At 31.5% G+C, this 14,033-nt stretch overlaps 1 protein-coding gene and 1 long non-coding RNA gene across 3 annotated transcripts; one reads left to right on the forward strand and one right to left on the reverse strand.

Moving 5' to 3' along the window:
• Positions 1 to 518: 518 nt before the first annotated feature.
• LOC143263810 (uncharacterized) lies at positions 519 to 1,786 on the forward strand. Its single transcript, XR_013037142.1, has 2 exons — positions 519 to 764; positions 838 to 1,786. It is a non-coding gene; the product is annotated as an uncharacterized LOC143263810 (long non-coding RNA).
• On the reverse strand, positions 1,572 to 13,927 carry LOC117219900 (ubiquitin carboxyl-terminal hydrolase MINDY-3 homolog). 2 transcript variants are annotated; one of them, XM_076528559.1, is made up of 6 exons: positions 13,386 to 13,927; positions 9,997 to 10,426; positions 9,411 to 9,679; positions 8,567 to 8,864; positions 2,723 to 3,028; positions 1,572 to 2,364 (listed from the first exon to the last, which is right to left on the reverse strand). In XM_076528559.1, coding segments are annotated over exons 1-6 (1,410 nt in total). In that variant the 5' UTR covers positions 13,492 to 13,927; the 3' UTR covers positions 1,572 to 2,363. The 2 variants fall into 2 exon arrangements, with proteins under 2 accessions (XP_076384674.1, XP_033325335.1); XM_033469444.2 differs by having other exon boundaries at positions 1,572 to 3,028; positions 13,386 to 13,924.
• Between the last annotated feature and the right edge of the window lie 106 nt (positions 13,928 to 14,033).

Genomic DNA, 14,033 nt, shown 5'->3' on the forward strand with positions numbered 1-14,033 from the left:
CATTTGCTGTTAAGATGAAATTATGAGCTCAATTGTTCTGACGTGGCCTTCATAGACTTCAATAATGCTTTTATGGAAGATGAATTTCTATCTGTTGGTTTCATATTAATTGGCAATTGTGTCAATGACTTTAATGTATAATTGTGTGTATAAAAATGTATAAATTGTGTCAATGTCTTTTAAAAGTTCAATCACTAGTTTCACACACGCATCACTTCACTTCATTCGTCAAAAGGTTCGTCCAATTTAATATTAATATCCATTTAGACTTTTGTCTTTTTTATCATGCTACGAAACTCGGATCAATCAAAATCCGGTGCATAACCTGTCTCAAACAAAGCATTTCATTACTAAAATGTAGCTTGCGGTTTTGCGAAAATTGTAATAATTGTAGAAATGATCGTTGTTTCAAGTCGTTTGCAAATACGCTGGATGAGAATCCTATGGGGCGAAAAGTGCAAGTCAAATATCGCGCCACGTGTTACAGATGGGGCACCAGGCATATGGATGCGCGAAAAGAGTGAGAACGCAAGCACGGTAAAGTGTGACAAGCTACATTAGTCGTCGGTGTGACTTGTTTTACTTATGGTTGTGCTGATATCGTACTCTGACCCTCCGTGCAGGAATCCCGAAAGGGGACACCGCGGAGGGGACCAAATGAGCTTTGAGGGCTGATGCCCGAGGAGGAGTTTAATGGTATACCTGGATCTGCACTACTCATCCAGGGAGTCCCACACTCCCGCCCACTAACATCTTAGGGCGGCGTGCGTAATGCATTCCCCTCCTCCTGAAAAAAAGTGCTGATATCGTACTCACTTGCCACTTCTCTTTGTCTAGAACCGCGAGAGCAGCACTGTTTAGTGTGAAGTACATATCAAGCAATCAGATTTCTTTACCTGCTTCATGATCATGGCGGCGGAAAAACGCGCACTATGACGATCCACACATAGAAGAAAAACCATATACGTATATTAGTTTGCAGAGGTTTACTTCCATCAAAACTGACGCTTTAATATCGAAGTGTGCAGTTCGCAAGTGGAAAATTTAGATTCCCAAAAGACTAAACTCGGGGGCTTCGGTTGTAGAAATATCCGTTTTGCAGTTATCATCAAGTAACATCAATGCCGGTGGTACATGAAAAAAATGCAAGAGTTAAATTCAAGTGCTGTAATTTTGTGAAAAAAATCGCAACCACGTTTCTTTTTCTTAATTAAAGAGGAAGGATCAAGCTTCATTCGGCTGCAAACGGGATCACCAAAGAAAATTTTACGAAGACCATGCATTTCGTCAAAGTTGGCAGTTTTCAATATGACAAACATGGCCTCACATTTAAAAAGTTACAGTGGTGAAGGTGCGTCAAACCTAAAATCGAGGAACATTATCTTAATGTAGAGGTTTCAAACTTTGATATTAAGAAGAGCAGTATATTTAGTTTAATTCTTTTTATTTATTTAAAAAACGAAGACGCAATAAAAGATCTGATTGGCATCAAAACAGATGCAAAATGAAAAAGTGGGACAACTTTTGGATGGGGATTTTAAGGAAACTTATCAAACATTCAATTGTTGATGTATTTTCAATAAAGTAATGCTATTTACTTTCAGCTATATATTGTACAAAGACTTACTCATAAATTTGTTGAAAGCAGATGTGTTTTATTATTTTTCATTGGAGAAGTAAAAGTAAACTTAAGCATTGACAAGCGTGTTGATATTTCAGTGGAAATTAATTTTCTATTACATTATAAAGATCGTATGAAACATAATAAAAATTTTGTACACCTGAATGAGTATTAAATTGCATGTCAAAATAAAATTGAATATTTATATACATATCGCCATAAAAATTATACAAATGTAAAAAAACAGTAGATACAATGTTTAATAACTCTTAAGGTGACTAGACTACAACATTAAAAGAAATTATATGCTTAATTTATGTATGATCTATATAGGATTATACATGTATGATTTTTTTCCCTATTTGAATTTCTGTCTCATATACATACATTTTATTTTATTTCTATTACATACATATCTCCTGCTTTTGTCTCTTTTTAATTTTCTAACTACTCTTCGCATTTGTGTGTACATTACTCTGATTGATTTCCATAAATTTTACATGTGATTAATCAAAATTGGTTTATAACTGTCTCTAATTATTTTGTATGCTACTTTCTTCCCTTTTATATTATTTATAATATATTATTCAATACTTATTTTAGTCTTACCTTCTATTTGATTTCTGGTTTCTTTTCATAAGTTATTAAACTATATTTTTGTTTTACATAAATTACACAGTTAAGCAGTTGTAACTTATTTGATGGTGAAACAATTTGTTAGTGTCGCATAAATTTTGAAATCCCTTAAAAAATTGTAATATTATAATCATTACAATACCAATATTACAATATATTTTCTGTATTCTTTCTTGTTCTGAATTTAATTTAAAAAAGTGAACTGATTTATTAAAAATGATAAAAACTCTTAAGCTTTAACATTGATGATTAATAACAAAAGCTACATAATGATTTTGATACATCTTGTCCGTTCAAAATTGGCGTTCTAATTTAACAATTCTAATTTTTTCAACATAAGCACATATTGGTATACGTTACATACAAATAATCGATATTTTCCATAAATTTTCTATCGAGTGATCACTTTCGCGTACGCAAGTGTGCCAATAATATTGTATAAAACAAAATCTGAGCAACACTTACTAATTAAGACTTGGATTCTGCCCAATATCCCACTGCACTTCAATCCTCGGCCATTTTGTTTGCAGTACTGTCAACATAGGATTACTTTCCAAAATACCTTTTATGGTACACTCTAATAAAACCGCTTGCCCCTTACGATATATCACTTTACTTTCCTCATTGCTACGCCGAAGACCATTGTAATGATATAAGGGAAATATATCGGGACAATTTTGTGATTCTTCAGGAAAGAATTCATCCATAAAAGTAGAACGCAAAATAATTCCTAAATTTTCACTATCCAGCTTCTTCTTCATTATGTGAACACTGCAAATGAAATAAATTATACTTCATAAGATTATTTTTAGTTTAAACAATTTGTAAATAGTGTACCATTTATAAATATCTTCTACACCAGACTCGAGATTTAACTGCACCCACGGTCGATTTCAGAAGCACCACCCTCTGTCCTCCGCTGTGCATCTCGTTCTCAACGGAGTGGCGGCCCTAATGCTTGGGGCATCTCAGGCGCATGCCACATGAATCATGCGTGCCGTATCAGAACAACATTTGAATATAATAGAAATAGATAATATAATATATTCCCACATCACCCATAAAATACTATTATTAATGTGTTTCTTTTATCAGTGGTATCCTTGGAAAACCTGTTACACTTTGTCACTTTATAAAAAGTTTGAAAAATGCTCCTAAATTTGAAAAATATCAAAATTTCATTTCAGTTTGGTTTGGTTAGATATCATTTCCGTGCAGGTTTGGATGTGCTACGTAAATTTACAACATCAACAGGAAAGCTGGACGTCGCTGTTCGTATCACAGACGAAAGCAAAGAAGTGTTCAGCTATGTGAGCTGTTCCATCTTAATGCTATGAATTTTCAAAAACGAGTGTTTGCAGAAATTGGTCGATTTGAATATGGAGAAAATTCAGTCCGCGGAATTTTTTAAATTAAGGTACAATGATTCATCCAATGTATTGAAAAATTCCAAAGTGACAAATTGGAATAGGTCTACAGAGGTCATTCCAAGTCAAATCATTTGCCAAGAGTAGGTTAGTAAAATTTTTCTGCAGATATAAATAACACTATACTGGTGATTGTGAGCCTTGCCAATTATGTTTTTAGATTTTATTGCAGTAATATGAGTGATTCGGTTCGCCACCCTCACAGCGGAGCGCGTGATCCGTTTACCTGCGAGGGATCGCACCGCCACCTTCGGCGCTTCATTATGACTTTAACATGGGTCGCACCATCATACAAATTTTTGTAGAGAGAAGTCCAAGGAATACGATAGTATTTTTTTCGATTTTCTAAAAACGCGACATCAAACCCATATTTAAAAAATAAGGATTTGTTTGTCATTTTCAACGTTGTAAATCAATGTTTCAATCGAATTAAAATTTATTTAGGAAGGCGGATCCTTCCCAAGTACATACACCGAAAAAAGCGCATCTCGATACGACAAATAGTTTTTGAGATAAAAATTCCTAAGTACCATTCATTTCTCACCAAAATCTGCAAACATCATAAATTTCAGGGGTATGTATTTTTTTAACAAATTCAAAACTCACAAACTAATAACTTTACCCTTCCGCCCCCCTCCTCGCCAATATCATATGGACTATATCATATTTCAGTCTGAACAAAATCCCAGAAATTGAGGGAAAAAATGATCGATTTGGCGTGGAATAACACTGTTAACCCAGATGCAGCAATATTAGTATCTTATGGATTATGTAAAAATCTATATCTATTTCTATTATACATACATATACGAATGTCGCCTTGATACACCGTGCGCGATTCATGTGACGATAGGCCAGAAGTACTTCCAGCTCAAGAGTCACCACAAAGAGCGAGATATGCAACGAGCAATAGAGTATAGGTGCCTCTAAAAATCGGCCGTGGTGGACAGTTAATACCCAAGTCTGTTCTAAATAATAATTCTTTTAAATTCCTTCCAATTCTAACTTTATAAGTATATGATTATTACAGATAAGATATAAATAGAATTAATTATTCTATTGAATGTTTTCTTAATATAGAAGATGAGAAACAACTTTAAAAGCACAAGGGTGCTCTAACAAAATTAGAGATGTTTTAACCCTTTCATAGACACTGGGAACTAAGCTTCCCATACACTTTTAGTGCGCATATGGACACCAAGCTCAAACATTCCCACCGTTGAAATGTCTGCCATCTTGAAAATTCACATTATGCCCATGAAAGGGTTAAACGCCTCCCACAACTCAACAATTCAGAGTACAAAAGAATCTACAACCTCCATCAATAAGTATTTGGCCAGAAGCAATAGTAACGAATTAATTTAAGAAAACGAGATTGTTTACACCTCAAATGCTACGACATAAATACAATAGAGACTCTCTTATTCGAACATTTATTCTTACAATATTCTGGTATCCAAATCATTGTATTACTTAGATACATTATCATGTAATAGAGAACTTGAACGTCAAATTATTAGATTATGGAATGTTCTGATAACAGGATATTACAAAAATAAACGTTTGAAGAGAGAGAGAGAGAGAGAGAGAGAGAGAGAGAGAGAGAGAGAGAGAGAGAGAGAGAGAGAGTCTCTACTGTATAAAAGTCTCAGTAACTTCAAATTGGAAATATGTTGAGTAAATACGCGACATGTTGAGGCCTAATCGCGGTTTTACCGGACGATGTATACCCAATTTATAAATCCGAACGAAGTCGCAGAGTTTTTTGATCGGCGACGTTGAAAATCGCCGTGAAAAACAACACGCATCGTCGCTGAACGTTGACCCGACCACGAAACGCCTGCCCGCAACGGACAATTCGAACGCCACGTTCCTTTCGAGCACCGGTAAAGTGCAAATATACATATACAGTCGCACATCACGACGGTGACTGTTAATGGTGCCTTGCGACGTGTTGGTAGAAAGGGCTGACTCCTAAGTCTACCTAATGTTGCGCCTGGGCTGTTATCGTGCGGAAAAATTTCATCAATGAAATGGAAAATTGTATAAAATCAGATATATACACACGTAGAAACATTTTAAAATATTGGATACTGCGAATATAAAGCAAATATATACTTTTCTCTAGGATTTCGCTTGGTCAAATACTTTTTTTCAAGCATCGTTTTCTCTGTTCACTGTATTTTTCAAAAAAATAAACTAAAACATTAATTATGTATCGCGCATTTACTCAATATAATTTTAAGTTGCCAAGACTTTTTTGCCTCTGTCGTAGCATTTGAGGTGCAAATAATTACGTTTTCTTAAATTAATTCGTTATTATTGCTTTTGGTCAAAACACTTATTGTCAGAACTTAAAAAGCGACCAAGCATTTCTGCGTAACTATGGCGGTGCCGTACTTTCAAAATCCAAAACTAATAGCGTCGTAACGTTACATAATTAGTATCAGAATGCACGGCACAGTGTACACATGGTCAGCGATGGGTACTTCTGGCTATTCTACCACATATATTACATAATAACTCATAAAAGTATAGTAAATTCTCTCCAATGGTCCTCCAACTTGTAAACAAAAATGGACAATTTGGGAAGAGAAGATATGATTATTCGAGCCTTGCGCCTCGTTTTATAGTTATTGACAACCGGTAACTATAAGAACGAGCCGAAGATTCGAATAATCGTGTCTCCTCTTCCCAAATTGTCCATTTTTGTTTACAAGTTGAAGGACAATTGGGGGCAATTTACAGCACTTATACCATCAATTTTTTATTTCGGAAAGATTGACGGTATTTAATTGTTACAATTTTGTGCAATATGCTATTGGCTTAGGCTAATTTTAAAACTTGAAGCGTCCATTCTCGTAATTTATGCTTCATTTTTGTTAAAATTTGTTTCATAATATAGCAGGTGGGAAATATTGGAAAACATTTTTTTCGTGACTAAGTCTACCATAAGAGGTAGTATAACCAAATAGATGGGAAATGTTCTCCCACCCAAACTTGTTTAGGCTTTCAGACCATACAACAGACCACTCAAGTAAAATCCTCAGAGCAAAGTTTCAAGTTACTAATCCTGTCACAATAGTAGTTACAGGGTTAAATTGAATTATCGGACTATGATTTATTTCTTTTGGTCTGGTAAACGGTCAAATTATGAAAAAATTCATAATTTTCCTACCTAATGAGGCACAACACCCCGAATTTGTTAAGAAGTCCGGGAACCTAATAATATTAATTTCATATTGGAGCTGTCACGGCACCAGATATGTGGAGGACAAATATATATGGACATCATTTTTTTAAACTGGACTAAATAATTTGAATTCTTTTTTGGAACTGGGCTCGGAATTATCGGTATGCAATATAAGGATTGCAAGGGCTCGCCATTTTGATGTTCCATGCCATTAATTCCCAGCCCCTTTAAAAAAAACTCAATTTGGTTAGGGAGCACATTTTACCATTGTATCCGGTTATAACTTTTGATGATTGTATCTTCTCCTTTGCAACAATCTCCTAAAACTTGATGTAAAGTTATTTTTATCATTTTTATCAACTTTAAATAAAAGTCAATTTTAATTGTAATAGAAGCTACACAAGGACATAAAACAACTTAACAAAAATCAAAATTCATTTTGAAAAGTTATTTAAATACTAAAACCGTTTACAACATGTTTAAATGATTAAATTTTGTGAATTGTATATTGCTATGAAACACGGTGAATCACACACCTTTTGAAACGGTATATCTTTTATAAACTGATCTAAATGACATGACCTTTTTTATAAATAATAGTAATAAATACTAGTAATTCACTGTACAATGATTAAAATACTTTTTTCTAATTTTGCTATTATTTGGAATAAAAAAATTTAACAAAACTCTCGTCTTTTCACTTTTTTATCTGAGCCTATAATGAAAATTTGAAAAATGCATTTGGTACTTTTCAGTAACTTGTGCTTCAATAACAGATGCTGAAAATTTCGTGGAAATCGATACATGTTGATATAAGCTGTGAATAATTAAAGATCACGAAAATCGCATATTTCATGAATTTCAACCAGAAATAGGTAATTTTTACATGTAGCTTGACTATGGGGCAACCCATTTCAATGAAGTTTTCAACATGCACAGGGTGTTACGCCTAACTGAGAACAGTGAAATATCTCGGAATAGATCGAAGCTACGAAAATAATGTTTATTTCAAAAATGTTCAGTATAAAGAGATGTTTTAGGTAGTATCAATAATTTTTTTATTGATATAATGGTGAATGATATTTCAAGATCGTTGATTTTTTTTAATGAGACCATACATTTTTTTAGTCATATTACGATAGCTGGTTTCAATACGAATCCAATATTGTATTATTTCTTTCAGATAATCATAAATTAGAAGCAATTAAAAAATGAAAAAACGAGAGTTCTTTTGTATTTCAAATAATAGCAAAATTAGGAAAAATGTATTTTAGTCATTATACAGTGAATTAGCTCCTCTAACATTTACAAAAAAAGTTAAGTCATTTAGACCAGTTTCAAAAAAGTTATATCAATTTAAAAAGTGTGTGGTGTCTTTACTGCATAGCGGCACAGTTTATACATATAGAACACCAAAAATCCTTGAAGATTTGGTTTACTTTTAAATTTACTTTTACTTTTTACGTATATATATGTATATATAAATAAATAATAAAGTAAATTTAAAAGTATTTAGTATACTTTTATAAAGATATATTTCTTTTAGTACTTTTTAGCCAAATTTCAACACGTATGTTGGTTTCATAAACAAACACTGTTTAATGTTGGACTAAAATCATATTAATTCTCTTCTGTGTACAGTATGTAGGTGCTACGCAATATAAAATACACTACATGCATAATACTTACTATTCTGCATCTGCCACTAATCCAAGCTCAGCAAGAACATCTTGTAACAAATTGTCGGGGATAAAATTGTTTCCTTCGTGATCAAATTTTCTAAATACTCTTTTTGCATGTTCTGCGGGCGTGTCAGGACTCACTAACCTCTTTTCGGTAGAGAAAAGCACAGTTAAATGTGTCTCCGAACCCAACACCCAAATAGAATTGGATGGTGATTTTAAAAATGTACCCACTTCACAATAACGAAGATGTTCAAGTAGGGCAAGAAATCCTATTGGGTTCTGCTTGTCTATGCCTCGCAATTCTGGAAACAGTAAATAAGCTACAGCTTTCATATGTAGATTACTTGATTAAATGGTTTTTAATCAATATTACTATCTATTTCTCGAAAAAAGTTAACTGATGTCATATCAGCTATCCACCCCACTCCTATTAATTTAGGTTTGCAACATAGAAGTGGAATGTGCTGCTATTTTGATCTCAACTGTTCTCTTTAAAAAAAGATACTGTAATTAGTAAAATACAACAGTATAATATTCTATAAGAAATGCAAGCAATCGGATCATTAGTTAATTTACTTCAGTTATAAACATTGGCTAATAGGAGAGATCACATAGTTGATAATTTCTGTGTTTAATATATCGAAAAATATTAAATACATTTTTTTCATTGGTTGATATCCATATTTAGGTGATGGAAGGTTTACAATTTTCTCATAAACTATGAGAAAATACAGTACAGAAAACATTTGACAAATCATTAGATTTGTCTTTTTATGAACTGTAATAGTGCAGTAACAATTAGAATATCAACATGTTAATTTAGGTACAGCATAAAACAGATGTCTTACTGAGCTCTCCAATGGTTTGATCATAATCCCATACATGGCTGACTGCCCTCCCAGTGAGCATCAAATTTATAAGGCTTTGACTTCCATACCCATAAGTTGGATCAATCATTGATTCTAAAGGGTCCGACATTTCAACACGAATTTCTGGCACACCTTTCGTAACAATTACACTATAGAGAAGCAGTAAGACACCATATTGTCGTTTCAATGTGTCCAGTCTCTCTCTAAGGAATTCCTCCACCTGTTCCGAGAAATTCGTTGTAAATAACCTAGAAAAAAGTGTATCATTTTATAAAATATGCAACATTATTGGTACATTTTACACACATAATATCTAGTTTGGTAAGGTTGTATACAAATGCATATATTTGAATAATATATAGACATCTTCTTAAGAAGATTTTTTGTAAATCTAATATCGATGTCTAAACAAAATCTAGTCATTACATTGATAATAAATCTTCCAATGTAGAAATCACATTTATACATTTAACGATGATTGAAGCTATTTATTTAATCAATCAAACATACCTCCGGGACATCGTTATATTTGCTTTTCCAAGAATAGTAGAAGTAATGTAATTACCTCAAATGAGAATGAAAGTCATCAGAATTTACACCCTTATGTTCTTCGTCTGTTTCCATGGGTAACACTTTTTCACTCATTTGATCGTTTTTTTTTCTATCCAAATTTATTCCTTCTTCTTCGTTATGGATTTTAGATGCATTTTCAAACAATCTACAGTTTTCTTCATTTTCTTCATTTGGAAATTTACAATTCATATACACAATAGAAAACTTTGGGACCTTATCCCCTGCAGCTTGCTTCAGAATTTCGACAGCTGCTCGAACAAGAAGTTGGTAACATTTATGAGAACTTATATTTCTCCAAGTAGAAATATCAGCTTCAGATAGCAACTGTTTTAAAATGAAAGCTTGAACGGGAGCTATAACTGCACAAGGTCCTCCTTCTGCTTGTATCAATGCTGTGGGTTCATCGGGACTAAAATAAAACCCTGAAATAAATTGGTATTAATTTTAATAATAATATTCTTCTTATAGTATTCCTTACATTTTAATTAAGCACCATATATATTAGATTTTATTTTATTACACACACATTGTATATGATCTGAAATGGAATTTTAGTTGTGGCAGTTCTATTCATTAAATAAACTATTCTCATGCATAATAAACAATATTAATAAAAAAAACTATAATATATTTCTTATTATATCATATTTTTGTATATAAAGTTACTGAAATTCCAAATAAGAGTAACAATATTGAAGAGAATAGCATAGTCAAAGATGATTATTATTATGATAAACTAATTCAATAATTAAAGAAAGTATACAGGATGGGTCATTTGAAACGAGACACTTGAATAACTTCACTGTTTTTGACAATAGAAAAAATAGTGTCAGACAAACTTGTTTATCTAAATGGGGTAACCTAATTTTTTATTCACATTCTAACAAAGCCTTTTAAGATGGATACAATGATCTACAAATGAAGGTCATTCAAGGTCACAACATATGAACTACATATTGCTTAATTTCAAAATATGTAAATTAGTTAATAAATAATTTTCGTAGGATCTTGAACGTTGTTCTTCTGATAACTACATTTTTAAAGTCACTACTATGGGAGATTTGAAGCTTTTAAAATTTGAATTGATATTATTTATATTAAAATTTCTGGGTTAAGCATAAACATCCTGATAAAGCAGGCTGAAATGGTTGTAAAGCATTGGGAAAATAATAATTATCACTATCAGACCATTTAAGCTTCTCGGAAGGTTGAACAGTAGAAACTTTATTTCTGTTATGTAAATCGTAATTGTCCGAAAATCTACATGGTACAGTAGAGGTTGAACTAGTTTTGACAAGATTCTGATCTTCTGAAACGATGATAATTAAATTTTCAGGGATTAAACTAATATTTAAAAATCAAAATTAAACTTATTGATGGGCTTATATAAGAAGAGGAATGTGAAATATTTTAAATAAAAAGAATTGTTAAGATTCTACAACGAATCTATCTATAATTCTTTTATAAAAAATATATTTACGCATATTTAAATCATTCAGTAAGTTACTTACAATTAGAATATGGTACTATATTTCATCATGTGTTCAATGTAATAGAAATGATGCTTACTGCTTTTTAGTCTGAATTACTAAATTGTTTGATGTCAATAAAATAATGTCATTAAAACTGTTAATAAGACTAAAAATTAATGTTAAATTTCCATTTATAAACAGTATCATCCAACCCACTTAATATTTACAGATTTATACAATTATTTTCTAATTTCACAACATTTATCATTTCTTTTCAGGGATTTCTGGAAAAAAATTCCAAATACGAAAATAGCATATGATTTTAGCTATGAGATGTTTTCTTCATTTCTTTTATGTTAAGCAATGTTCATTTCTTTTGTCAATATTACATAATAAATATAGATATATCTACAATATATATTCACCTTACATTTTTTTGTAATTATTCTCAAACTTCTTTTTTTGATAACCAATAAAAAACCAATAAATAACCAAAACCAGGGTTGGCCAAAGTGTCGACCGTGTATATATTCTTAATTACCTGCCCGTCTAATATTATCTACATTTATTTTAAACTTAAACTTATTTTTGGCTTTAAATTGCTACTTTTCTTATTGATCACTTAACACATATGATGTTGGTAGACTGCTGCCTATAATTTAAAAAACAGGTTGCCCATAGTGATCAAAACTTTGTCCACCCCTGCTGTAAACCATACGAGTTAAAAAATTAATATATAAATAATTTCATATTGACTAAAACAAGTTATCTGTTTGTTCCAACACGGAAGAAGAAAAACACAAAGCCATCACATAGTATTTATTGCTATTTATAAATTATGATTTATGAACATTTTCACTTATTACAAAAATGCTAAAAAATATATCATTTTAACTTGAAAGAATTATTATTAAATAAAGATTATAATATACTTTTTAGGAAAGATACTTTGTAGTAAAGGTTTAAATGTTATAAGATTTGAGAAACTCTATTATAGTTAGTTGCTTCAAATGTCCAAATCATCCACTCTATGACAAGTTGATAGCAATAAAAATGATTATTTTAATCTTAGAGTGATGATGTACATCAGATTGACTCCTAATAGTAGTGGTGATATACATATATCAAATTGACTCTTAACACTAATGGCGATGCACATCAAATTAACTCCTAACAATAATGGTGATGTATGTCAAATTGACTTCTAACACTAGTGGTGATATGTGTCAGATTGACTTAGCACTACAGCACTACAATAGTATTGACTTAACAACAAATTGACTCCGTTCCAATAATGATGACTTCAAGTCAAATTAATTCTGTATCAATAATGGTGATCTGAAGTCAAGTTAACTCTGTATTAATTAAATAGTAACTTGATATCAAATTGATTTTATATGAAATCACCATTATTGATACAGAATCAATTTGACATCAAATCATTATTATTGATATTGAGCCAATTTGATGTCACATTACAACAGTGATCACCACTTGAAGGTTAATAAACAATTGAAATATGTAAGTAAATAATCATTTAGCAATATTTTTTCATCTTTATGTGTAATATATCTTATCTTGAAATCATATTATTAATAGTAACATTTTACTATTGTCAAAAGAAAAGTATTAAGTATGAGTTTCAGCAGTTGTCTTAAAAAAATAATTAACTTCCAGTTAGAAGAAAATTTGTCATCTGATATAGATTTTACTGAAAATAGACAAGTAATTCGAAACTATTGATTGACAGTATTTACAATTCATTGGTACACTATTTTAGTTAATAAATAAATTAAGATATGTAACGACAAATGATCAATTATATTCCATTGAATTAGAATGATGAAAACATTATTAAAAAGATAGAGTAAACTGTGGATGTTTATAAAATATGTAACAATAAACTTACCTTGAGCCCATCGTTTAAAAACATCTTCTTTAACGTTACTACCCCAAAGAAGTGTTTTAATGGAACGTAAAACTTCTTCATCGTACTGGGTAACATTTTCAGCCATTCTCCACGTTTTGGTTGATCAACAAAACATAAAAATTTGTCACAAATATATAATTTATTTCAACGTAATCATACTATTATTTTCAGAACTATAACAAATTTGATAATTTATATGTATAAGTCTTTAGATATTTTAACTATTCTTGTATAACCTATTTCACGAATGAGATAAATACCAAGTACGTCGCCATTTTGAATAAGACCACAGTTCATGAAAATTTTAGTTCACCGTCATATTGTACTCATAGGCCACGAGTATATAAGGAAGTTGTGTTACAATGTATGTACATACTGTAATGTCGCAGGAATTTAGAACACTGCCATCTTAATAAGCCCCATCGCCATGATAGCGCGCTTTATTCGAATAACAAATAGCATGAGAACTAATATAGCGATAAAGATATACCTAACCAGCGAAATAGTAAAGTACAATAACAACAAATCCTTCTCATAACCGTCGCGCTCGGAAATTTAATATTTTAGTATTTTAAGGCATTTGAATCTTCGCTGCGAATTTATCAAAACTGTAGGATTCTGGAGTCT

This window comes from Megalopta genalis, chromosome 1 (assembly GCF_051020955.1).
Source record: "Megalopta genalis isolate 19385.01 chromosome 1, iyMegGena1_principal, whole genome shotgun sequence".
NCBI lineage: Eukaryota > Metazoa > Arthropoda > Insecta > Hymenoptera > Halictidae > Megalopta > Megalopta genalis.